The 11,812-nt window shown below is 60.1% G+C and overlaps 2 protein-coding genes across 3 annotated transcripts in view; one reads left to right on the top strand and one right to left on the bottom strand.

Moving 5' to 3' along the window:
• Positions 1-5,062: 5,062 nt before the first annotated feature.
• aimp2 (aminoacyl tRNA synthetase complex interacting multifunctional protein 2) lies at positions 5,063-8,883 on the top strand. 2 transcript variants are annotated; one of them, XM_086175362.1, is made up of 4 exons: positions 5,063-5,332; positions 6,031-6,249; positions 6,473-6,707; positions 8,071-8,883. In XM_086175362.1, exons 1-4 carry the CDS (start codon positions 5,204-5,206, stop codon positions 8,463-8,465), a joined length of 978 nt encoding a protein of 325 aa, XP_086031488.1. In that variant the 5' UTR covers positions 5,063-5,203; the 3' UTR covers positions 8,466-8,883. The 2 variants fall into 2 exon arrangements, with proteins under 2 accessions (XP_086031488.1, XP_086031489.1); XM_086175363.1 differs by lacking the exon at positions 5,063-5,332 and adding an exon at positions 5,589-5,832.
• Positions 8,884-9,497: 614 nt separating this feature from the next.
• zbedx (zinc finger BED-type containing X) overlaps positions 9,498-11,812 on the bottom strand; it is a 2,632-nt gene continuing 317 nt past the window's right edge. Inside the window, exons 1-2 of the mRNA XM_086175360.1 lie at positions 11,761-11,812; positions 9,498-11,484 (exon numbers count right to left, since the gene is read on the bottom strand). The exon at positions 11,761-11,812 is cut by the window's right edge and continues 317 nt beyond it. Coding sequence (XP_086031486.1) covers positions 9,772-11,484; positions 11,761-11,812 — 1,765 coding nt within the window. The 3' untranslated portion in view covers positions 9,498-9,771. The remainder of the gene's footprint in view (positions 11,485-11,760) is intronic.

Below are 11,812 nucleotides of genomic sequence, written 5' to 3'. Positions count from 1 at the left end.
AAAAAGGTCTTCAGCACAGAAGAGCCACCAACACGCCGCCGCAAGAGTCCTGAACTCAACGGCAAAGTCGGAAACCATTCGCTGACCTTAAGTGAGCGCCTGAAGATCTCTGGACTGGGCGGTTTGCCTAAATTTCTGAAAGAACTCTTGAATATGCAACCTCAGCCCATCTTAGGGCCTCGCCGATAAGGAGGCCGAGGATAAACTGAATCTCGGCATCATCATTGGGGAAGCAGTATAGGGGCCGATTAAAGGCCGGGGTGCAGCGTAGAAGAAATCCCTCACAATAGCCTACCTCTTGAGAAGTTCTCGGGTGCAGGGGAGCGAACATCTCAGTCTCCCGGGTCCTTGCCACCTTCTGACAGAGCAGTGGGGACCTCCAGGAGGAGGTGGACCAGGAGAAGGCTCAGGAGAAGCTGAGTCAGCTGATCCACGCAGGGGTTAGTGTTCTATTGTTGTAGGCTGAGGGACCAAAGAAGGCGACAACCCGTCGGACACCCGGGGGCCGAGGCGACGACACGTCTGGTGGCGGCAATGTGACGACCCCAGTGGGGACCTGGGGCGGGTGGCAGCGAGGAGACGACTCGTCGGCTGGTGGCGAGGAACGACCCATCGGGGACCTGGTGGCGGCGAGGAGGAGACGACCCGTCTGGTGGCGGCGAGGGGGAGACGACCCGGCTGGTGGCGGCGAGGGGGAGACGACCCCGTCGGGGACCCGGGGCTGGGTGAGGCGACGACCCCGTCGGCGAGAAGAAGACCCGTCGGGTGGCGGCGAGAAGAAGACCCGTCGGGTGGCGGCGAGGAGACGACCCGTCAGGGACCCGGGGTTGGCGGCGAGGGGGAGACGACCCGGCTGGTGGCGGCGAGGGGGACCCGGGGCTGGGTGAGGCGACGACCCCGTCGGCGAGAAGAAGACCCGTCGGGTGGCGGCGAGGAGGAGACGACCCGGCTGGTGGCGGCGAGGGGGACCCGGGGCTGGGTGAGGCGACGACCCCGTCGGCGAGAAGAAGACCCGTCGGGTGGCGGCGAGGAGACGACCCGTCTCGTGGCCGCGAGGAGACGACCCGTCAGGGACCCGGGGTTGGCGGCGAGGGGGAGACGACCCGGCTGGTGGCGGCGAGGGGGACCCGGGGCTGGGTGAGGCGACGACCCCGTCGGCGAGAAGAAGACCCGTCGGGTGGCGGCGAGGAGGAGACGACCCGGCTGGTGGCGGCGAGGGGGAGACGACCCGGCTGGTGGCGGCGAGGGGGACCCGGGGCTGGGTGAGGCGACGACCCCGTCGGCGAGAAGAAGACCCGTCGGGTGGCGGCGAGGAGACGACCCGTCTCGTGGCCGCGAGGAGACGACCCGTCAGGGACCCGGGGTTGGCGGCGAGGGGGAGACGACCCGGCTGGTGGCGGCGAGGGGGACCCGGGGCTGGGTGAGGCGACGACCCCGTCGGCGAGAAGAAGACCCGTCGGGTGGCGGCGAGGAGGAGACGACCCGGCTGGTGGCGGCGAGGGGGAGACGACCCGGCTGGTGGCGGCGAGGGGGAGACGACCCGGCTGGTGGCGGCGAGGGGGACCCGGGGCTGGGTGAGGCGACGACCCCGTCGGCGAGAAGAAGACCCGTCGGGTGGCGGCGAGGAGGAGACGACCCGGCTGGTGGCGGCGAGGGGGAGACGACCCGGCTGGTGGCGGCGAGGGGGAGACGACCCGGCTGGTGGCGGCGAGGGGGACCCGGGGCTGGGTGAGGCGACGACCCCGTCGGCGAGAAGAAGACCCGTCGGGTGGCGGCGAGGAGGAGACGACCCGGCTGGTGGCGGCGAGGGGGAGACGACCCGGCTGGTGGCGGCGAGGGGGAGACGACCCGGCTGGTGGCGGCGAGGGGGAGACGACCCGGCTGGTGGCGGCGAGGGGGACCCGGGGCTGGGTGAGGCGACGACCCCGTCGGCGAGAAGAAGACCCGTCGGGTGGCGGCGAGGAGACGACCCGTCTCGTGGCCGCGAGGAGACGACCCGTCAGGGACCCGGGGTTGGCGGCGAGGGGGAGACGACCCGGCTGGTGGCGGCGAGGGGGACCCGGGGCTGGGTGAGGCGACGACCCCGTCGGCGAGAAGAAGACCCGTCGGGTGGCGGCGAGGAGGAGACGACCCGGCTGGTGGCGGCGAGGGGGAGACGACCCGGCTGGTGGCGGCGAGGGGGAGACGACCCGGCTGGTGGCGGCGAGGGGGAGACGACCCGGCTGGTGGCGGCGAGGGGGACCCGGGGCTGGGTGAGGCGACGACCCCGTCGGCGAGAAGAAGACCCGTCGGGTGGCGGCGAGGAGACGACCCGTCTCGTGGCCGCGAGGAGACGACCCGTCAGGGACCCGGGGTTGGCGGCGAGGGGGAGACGACCCGGCTGGTGGCGGCGAGGGGGACCCGGGGCTGGGTGAGGCGACGACCCCGTCGGCGAGAAGAAGACCCGTCGGCTGGCGGCGAGGAGACGACCCGGCGGGTGGCAGCGAGGAGACGACCCGTCTCGTGGCGGCGAGGAGACGACCCGTCAGGGACCCGGGGTTGGCGGCGAGGGGGAGACGACCCGGCTGGTGGCGGTGAGGGGGAGACGACCCGGCTGGTGGCGGTGAGGGGGAGACGACCCGGCTGGTGGCGGCGAGGGGGAGACGACCCGGCGGCGAGGGGGAGACGACCCCGTCGGGGACCTGGGGCTGGGTGAGGCGACGACCCCGTCGGTGAGAAGAAGACCAGTCGGCCGGCGGCGAGGAGACGACCCGGCGGGTGGCGGCGAGGAGACGACCCGGCGGGTGGCGGCGAGGAGACGACCCCGTTGGGGACCCGGGGCTGGGTGAGGCGACGACCCCGTCGGGCGGCGGCGAGGAGACGACCCTCACCCATCAGGCCGACGGGGAAACGCAAGACAAAGAATGCAGGCTTGCATCAAAAAGGCAGCGACGAACTAGCGAGGAACAAGCAGCAGTCTGACCACAGGCTCCTCTTGTCTCCGCCTGACGAGGCCTGATCAGCACCAGGTGTGCCGGCGCTCCCGGCCAGAATCACTCACCTGCTCTAACGAGATCAGAGGCGACGGGAGCCGAACCCAGAGCCTTCGCCCCGGATCCCAACACCGTGCAACACCTACTCCTGTCATTTTGTACCAACGCTTCATTCATGAAATACCTGAGGATTAGTGAATTGAATTGCATTGAATAATATCAAATCAACAAGAAAAGGATACGATGGACCTTCTGATGATGGTTTTTCATGGCCATACGTCCCATTATATGAGGTCTGTTACAGTCTACACCGCCTCCACTGTTTGCTGAAGAAGTTGGACAAACAATCTCTCAACACAAGACCTTTCCAAGTGTTTCTGTTGAATCCGTTTGGACTACAGATTAACGTTTGTAGATGTGGGCGTTGATCCGAACCTCGGGAGTTGACACACCTCCAGCTTGACCAGCCTTTCCAGAGGAACATATCCAAATATATCTATTTCTTTCTTTCAGTAAACATAGTATTTCCTGATGTGTGAAACAGGATGGCGGTGTGATGCCGTTGGCTCATTCATTCACCCGTTCACCCTCCCACCGCTCAGCCGCCTGTGAGTCCTCACACTGCAGCTCTTCCTGGGGGAGCCGGAGATGTTCTCGGGATACGATATCCCTCCGACCCGGTCGCACCCAAAAGATGACCCCCTGTCCCTCAAACACCAACCCTCACCACCCTCTGGCAGAGACTCCCGTCATTCCTTTCAATCAGGCTGTTTTATCAGTCACGACTCGAAGCTGGCGACTTCAGGTGGATGACGAGTGGACCCGTCGACCCGGCTCGGCTCAGTCTTCACCACGGCGGCGTTCAAATCATTGAGGCGCGGCTCCGCCCGTCCAGGCCGAGCTCCATCCTACCCTCGCTCGTGAACGTGACCCAGAGAAACACCCGTGTCCTGACCCGAGGCAGGTCCTCCTCTCCATCCGGTGCTCCAGGCTCTGAACCGCTGCGCGGGTCCACAGGGGATTCTCCTTGCCAGTTTTCAAGTGTGAATTAAAGACAGTCCTCCACTGAATGTTCAAAGTTCACAAATACACACAACCATAATAGCTCACCTTCTGTCACCACGTCATTGCAAGGAGGCGACTGGTTCAGCAGAAGATGCTCCCACACCGGCTCCTGAGAAGAAGAAGGTCAAACGGCTCCGCAGGCACTCGATCCCAGACCGGATCCGTGGCCCCGGGAGAGTACAACCATGATAACATACACAGCTCAATAAAAGGCTATATTTGCATTATGTGTATGCAGACACACGGCCCTCCTCGCCCTGCAGGTCCAAGGCGGGGCTCCGGATCTCCTGGCCGATGGTGGATGATGCTAGAGGTCCGGTCGTATACGTGGGAGCGCAGACAAACAGACAGAGGACGTGTCTGCTTATCGTCCAGGTGGATTCTGTGCATTGGTTAGCCTGAGTCCCTTTTAAACACAGGAGTAAAAAAGTGAATACATGAGAAGGCATGAGAAGTACATGATGCACTCAAATGATTTGGGGAATAGTAACTATCAGCGAGGCCGTTGCAGAACCGTGAGAGCACAGTATACGTTTGATGCGTGGGAATGTGTCTGACGAGCAAGAAGTAGAAAAGTACACGACAATCACAAAAGCTAGAAGGGTGACAGAAAAAGATCTAACCTGCAGGGAATCTTCAATCTTTGTAGTTACAGTTAAGACAATTCATATTTCATTGTATTTCTTATTCTTCCTCCTTTCTACTATTATCTATTACTGTTATGTTTTTACTTGAAACTCTAAGCACAACAATTTCCTTCGGGATAAATAAAGTTGTTCTCATCTCAACAGTGGCAGAACTTGAAAATTAAGCTTTGGGATCTGGCGCCCTCTAGTGTTTGAAAGGTGCTATAACAGAAAAACGTTTTCAATGTTGATTTTTTTTATTTTCCCCCACATCTGTATTTAAAACCAGCCCTTTTTCCATTACAAAAACTATGATAGTTAAAATAAATAATCCAAAATGTTTTCTTTTAAACTCCTCTCGTACTTCCGGCGGAAGTAGCGTTCGATCTGACCCTTCCGCTTCTGACCGCCCGGAAATGGCATCACCGCGGCCTCCTTCCGGTGCCACCGCCGCTGCTGCCTGTCAACATCAGACATCCGTGGAAGATTTCCGCGTCGTGGAATTTTAGCCCTTTCTGTGTGCGTGTGCGCGCCGCGGCCATGCCCATGTATCAGGTGAAACCGGTTTGCGGTGGAACCGCGAACATCGACACACCGACCTGCATGTACAAGCTACCGAACATCCACGCACAGACGGCGGGCAGCTGCGCCGCCGCACACCCGCTCCAGGTAAACGGCACCCGGACTCTTTTCGAAAATTTCCCCTTTTCTTATATCCTGTTCTCGAATTGTGTTATTCATTACCGCCGGAAGACTTATTTTTTTAGCGCCATGCGCGGCAGAGCCAAGCTAGGCTAGCCGGCTATGCTAACCTGCTAGCCTCCAGCCGCTTCACGCCTGGGTGATGCAACAACTCGTCGGCATGCATGCTCCCTCTTTATATAGCACTTTCATCACACACACACACACACACGGATGTCACCCACCGTCGGGAGCAACTGGGGCTTGAGTGTCTTGCCTCATGTCTTTTCGGTGCGCAGACAGAAGGAACCGGGAGTCGGACCGGCAGTCGGACCGGCAGCCTCCCCGTTGGAGGCGCCGGACCGCAGCCGCTCAGTAGTGGACAGTGTCGGCCTGTCAGACAGCTTGGTCGTAACCTTCTGTTCTGGATGGATGGATGAAGATACAAGCTTGTAAATGCCGTCTGGGAAAACGCAGAGGTGGTAAAGGTAGAAATGCAAGCGTGTGATTTAGAAATTGACTGTTTCCCATCGATAATGCAGCGTTTATCTTTGCATTGCATTCCTGTGAACTTTGATGAGGGGAAAGAGTGGAGTGCGACATTAATGGAGTCATAAAGCTGCTCGGGGCCGGAGATGGATCTTGTTTATGATTTGGACAAAATCAAGCAATTCTCATTCCCACAGAACGGTGATTTGGACCCATCAGTCAAAGCCCTGGAGGCGCGGCAAGATGAAATAATGCGGAAATTATATGAGCTGAAAGCGGCCGTGGAGGGTCTGGCCAAGACGGTCACCACTCCGGACGCTGACCTGGACCTGACAGTCAGCAGCGGCCTCACCTCTCAAGCCCCCGGCAGCACAACCTTCAGATGCACCGCAGACCTGGACACACTACTGGGCAAGGTAGGCCTCCAAATAGCAGAAGACTGCTGGCGTGCTCCCAGGCACACCTATTGTAACCATGTGGCGTCCCACGTGATAAGAAGTCCTCCAACACGTCGAACCTGTTGAATGGAATTGTCGCGGAAGCTTCCAGAGGGCGCGGGCCGATCGCAGCTTCGTGAGTGTTGGAGCGTTCGATGTCGAGTCTGCATCTCGTGACCTCTTGTCCCGCTCTCGTCACCAGGACCGGGGCGCGCTGCGTGACATTGTCATCAATGCCAACCCGGCCCAGCCGCCCCTGACCCTGCTGGTGCTGCACGGCCTGCTGAGTCAGCACTACCGGCTGCTCTCCAGCGTCCACGTCCACTCCTCGGTGTCCGGCGTGCCACCCCAGCTCCTGTCCTGCCTCGGCCCTCGGCACGCAGACAGCTACGCCCGCCAACTCTTCCAGCTGGGCTTCACCCTGATATGGAAAGATGGTAGGAAGCCGTCAGATGCGGCGTCTCATCGGCGCCGGGACGTGAAATGATGAGGTCAAAAAGTGCGGGAGGACAAGCAGAAACGACGACAAAACCATTGTCGCCGCACTAAACCACGATTACGTGCACGGGGCCGCAGACGGACCCCAAAAAACACAACCGGTCTGTGGAATTCAGGAGCGCTGATAAATGTTGGCGTAGCAGCGGGAGCATGAAAATCCCCCGAATTTGTTCGCACTTAAGAAGCCTATTTTAAAGACGGCTCAGCCGAACCGTATCTTCTCGGGGAACGCCACGGCCCGGATGGCAGGGCGTCACTTGTGTCTGCTGAGGTCGTCAGCTCGCCGTCACGCTTTGGCGGTAATACAACGGCAACCGCTCAACTCACAAGAGAGGTTTCTTTTCTGAGCGTGAGGATATGCAGGATGTGTTTTTTTTTTTTTTCACCAAAAGCTTTGCCTAATTTTAAGCTGCGAGAAATGAGATGAGGCTAAAATTAGTCATGAGGCCGCAATGAATGTTTCTTTCTCGGGGTCAGCGGGTTAACTATTAAAGCAACCCTAGTCAGGTTATTCGTCAGATCGACTACTTACTTGTGGTCAACAACAGGAGAGCCGTGTCTGGTGTCTGTCGCAACACAACCAGGATAAAAAGATGAAGCCTGGAAAAGCAAGCGATGGAGCTGTTAATGAAAGACGAGTAAACCAAGTCAAACCGCAGAGGACTCAGCCGGGGCGAGATGACGGATCCCGCATGACTTCCAAAGTCCATCCACAGTCCCCGTCTGCTTTTTCTACACTTCCTGCAGCGGCGGCGGGATAGTTTGAACGCCAAATCGGGAAAAAGAAGCACTTGCAGGGTTTCAATCTCGCCGATAGAAAATATCCAAATGAAAGTCCTCTCAAGCGAGCCGGATGATCAGAACGGCGCCGTCTTTGACGACAAGGTTCCGGGTTCAAATCCCCCCGAGCTTTTTTAAGGCGCCCATGTCAGATCTCTGGGTTCTGTAGCTTCATCTTACCGAGGAGCGAAGCTCCCTGCGGGACAAGGTTATGTAATACCAGGTGACCGGAGGAGACCCACCCCTCACCCGAGACGCACAAACGCGATCCGTGTCGGTCGGGTCGCCGGAACTGCGGTATGTCAGCGGCCGAAACCGACGGCGCCTGAAATAAACGAAACGTCCACAGACTACAAATCAGTCACGGCATTTCTCCGGATCTTTTATTGTCATTTGACCACAGAGTTGTTTGAGTCAGCGGTCGCCGTGCGTGTCGGCGTGCGGGCGGTGTTCGGAACAGTCCTTTTGTAAGCGCCGGGCTTTCGGCCCCGTTGACCCGCGCCCTGTGCTTCCCGTCCTCAGTGCCCAACCTGCAGATGAAGTTCAGCGTGCAGAACATGTGCGCCATCGAGGGAGAGGCCAACGTGGCGCGCTTCCTCTTCAAGCTGCTGACGCCCCTCTCCGACGACCCCGCCGCCGCCACGCGGGTGGACAGCTGGCTGGACACGGCCTTCTTCCAGCTGGCCGCCGGCAGCGCCAAGGAGCGAGCCGCCGTCCTCCGCGCCCTCAACTCCGCCCTGGGCCGCAACGCCTGGGTGGCGGGGCCGGAGCCGGAACCGACCCTGGCCGACATCGCCTGCTACTGCTGCGTCCTGCGGAGCGGCGCGGCCCCCTCGGCCCCGGCCAACGTCCAGCGCTGGCTCCGGTCCTGCGAGAACCTGGGCTGCTTTGCCCCCGCCAGGCGACTTCTGCAATGACCGGGGCCGCCCCGAGCGGAGAGAGAGCGGGGCATTAGAAATATTCAAATATCCCAACGGTGTCCGGACGCCTTCTGATGCCTCCCCTCCGCCGGAGCGGCTCCGCGCGGCTCGCAAGAAACGCTTCGCAGATCCGGCCGGCGTTGCCGCGTCTGTTTTCGACAAAGATTCCCGGGGGGGCCGGAGGCATGAGAAGACCGACGACGAGGGTGTTCTAATCATAAAATCAATGGTACTGCAGAGGCTGCTGCTCTCACACACACACTGTGCACCTTCCACCTACTCTGTGCCTGATACGACCCCGTACTAAACACGTGTGTTTGTGCTGACGGCTACTACCGTGTGTTTTCAAAAGTAATACTTTGTACCATTGTTTTTCTGAAACCATTAAAACATCCACTTTGGATCGAGCTTTGAACTGGGACCTGCACTTTGTTTTGTTGGGAGGAACCTCAGGGGAACCGGAGCTCCGGCCGGTCAAACATTAAATGGCAGTGGTAATAAGTGAGGAGCTGCCACGGCGGCGGGAGGGAGCTCACCTGGCCGGAGGACCTCTCGACGAGCCGCCGGACCGACGCCTGGCCGTGCCGACGCTCCGCGGTGGACCGTGCACCCGTGCACCCGTGCACGAATCCGGCGACGCTCTGCTTGCCGAGGACGCTTTTCTAAATCTAGAGTTTTCTGACATCTGCAGACAGAAATGTAGAATACATGACAACGCTCACACAAGCATGTTGAAGCTCACGTGTCCTCCGGTTGCATATTCACGTCACATCTGACATCTTCTGGCCAGAAGCGTGCACGTGCGCGCTCACTCAGCCTCCTGTTGGGTGTGTTTGATGAGACAAAAGCTCTTGACTGACATTGTAGTAGGGAACACACTGGGGACCCTGCCGCTGTGGAATTCACACACACACACACACATCCGCACATCTTGAAAAGGTTTCTGTATTTGCCTGTAACCTAATTACTAGGAGCCTCTAGCTGATATTCCTGAAAAAAAACAAAAAACAAAAGCCAGAATACACACAAGGACTGTTGTCTGTTTTATGTCGTATAAAATGTACAGGCGTGAGAGGCGTCCTCACTCGGCGACCGTAGAAAAGGAAACTAGCTTAAACGACGAAGTTGAACAATCACTTCGGTTTACCCTGGTGTCTACTCGTCAGCAATCTCCATGATTGTCAATTAAATATTCCCGGGGGCGAGGGGGCTATCAAAAGAGGTCAGGGCAGTATTATTAGAAAACGCGTCCGGCGAACGATTTTGAGTTTGGCCACGAGCGGGTCCGACTCGGCGGCGCCCGTCACTCGGCGGCCAGAGCGCACACGTTGCTGTTGTATCTGAGGAGCTGGATGCGCTCGAAGTAGTCGTCGGTGAGAAAGTTCCTCTGCGAGGTGACCAGGTTGCCCTTCTGACTGAAGAGGCGCTGGACGGGCGCCGTGGACGGCAGCGTGGTGTTGTACTTGAGGAAGAGCTGCTTCACGCGGGGGAAGTCCTGCAGGCACTCCAAGCTCTTGCCCGTGCCCTCGATGTACTTGCGGATCTCCTCCGTCACGCCGCGCTGCTGGATCTGGGCCGAGGGCTTGGCCGAGCCGTAGCTGAAGAAGTCGTCCTCGGACTCGATGGTGGACACGTTGCGGCTGGTGTTGGCCTCGGCCACGTTGCAGGGGTCGATCTGCGAGGCCTCGGCGGCCAGCAGCGAGCACATCTCCTCGCGCTCGGAGGCCGCCATCCACCACAGGCGGAACTGAGGCGTGGTCGCCGTGGCGAACTTGGCCTCGGTGCTGGCGAAGAGCTCCTGAAAGCGCACGTCGATGGCCACGATGATGGCGTTGATGACGTCGCCGAAGTAGTTGGCGGCGTCCTTCTGCTCGTTGAGCTTGTTCTTCAGGCTGAGCACGGTGGGGATGACCAGGCCCAGGTAGCACTTCTGCTCGGCTTGGAAAAGTTCGAGCGCGAAGGCCAGCGGGTGGAAGACGGTCACGTACTCCTTGAGGAAGGCCGTCTCCTCGGGCTGCATGCGCGGCACGTCCAGCCGGGCGCACAGCTCCGTCAGCTCGCGCTCGCTCAGCGACACGATCTTCTGCAGGGCGCAGTACTCCACGTTCCAGCGGATGACCCCGGGGACCACCAGCGCCATCTTCCCGATCTCCTCGGCCGCGTCCATGCCCACCTGCAGGTGGTGGCACTTGCTCCAGATGGCGAACACCTTGGCCATCACGCTGTAGTGCAGCTGGCACATGGGCCCCTGGGACACCGCCTGCCAGAAGTCCTCGGTCACGATGAGCTCCAGGGTGTGCGAGGCGCAGCGCTGCACGGCCGGCAGGAACAGCAGCATGTCCTGCTCGGGCTCGGCCTCCAGCGCCGCGCCCACGTTCTCGTAGAAGCCGATGTCGTCGTCGCTCTCCGGGCCGTCCAGGGCGAACTCCTTGAACACGCCGACGAAGGGGCTGCCGTTGTCGGTGACGGTGGTCTGAGCCTTGCTCTCCACGTTGTAGGCCGCGTGCACGTCGTGGATCCGCCCCGCTATCGTGTCGTACGTGATCCTGCCCTGCAGCCGGGCGAAGCCCAGCGCCGCCGACTTCCTCTCCAGGGAGCCCGTGTCGATCCAGTGGCAGGTCATCCCGAAGAAGCTCCTGTTGTTGGCCGTCCAGATGTCGGCCGTGGTGCACACGTACTGCACGCCGGCCAGCTTGGCCATCAGCTCCTCCCGCATCCTGGAGAAGCTCTGGTCCACCTTGGTGAACAAGGTCACCCTGTCCATGGCCTTGAGCCCCTCCGTCAAGCCGGCGACCAGCTTCTTGAAGCCGGGCTGCTCCAGCAGGTAGAAGGACTGGCAGTCCTCCACGATGAAGTTGAAGATGAGGTCGTCGATCTTGGCCTGCGTTATGCACTTGGAGATGATCTCGGCTTTCAGCTTCTTCAGCTGGCAGTGCCGGCTCTCCTCGCCGTTGTACTCCTCCCTCTTGCGTCCCCTCTTGGCATCGGGCCTGGCCTCACATCCCAAGTGTGTTCTCTGGAAGACAACAAGAAAGAGAAGGGGTTGCATCTCGGGGCGGGCAAAGCGTGCCTTACGGCGGCGGGAACGTCCGGGAGCAGGAGGTCCGGTCCGGTCCCGTCCCGTCCCGTCCCGTCCTCTCTTCGGTTCGGCTGTCCTCCCATCTCCGGTCCGGTCCGGTCCGGTCCGGTCCTATGCTGTCCCGTCCCGTCCCGTCCCGTCCCGTCCCCCCCCTTGCAAACATGGAGCCGGCGGGCAGCGGCTGCAAGGCGGCGCGGCCGCTCGCTGACTTACGTCCAAATGCTTCTTGAGGTTGGAGGTGGAGGTCTTGGAGGTGGACAGCAGG

The sequence above is a fragment of the Fistularia commersonii genome, chromosome 28, assembly GCF_037954325.1.
Source record: "Fistularia commersonii isolate RoL2024-O1a breed Wild chromosome 28, RoL_Fcom_v1.0, whole genome shotgun sequence".
Taxonomy (NCBI): Eukaryota; Metazoa; Chordata; class Actinopteri; order Syngnathiformes; family Fistulariidae; genus Fistularia; species Fistularia commersonii.
Note: the sequence above shows the minus strand (reverse complement) of the source record. Positions and strands in the feature narration are given on the sequence as shown.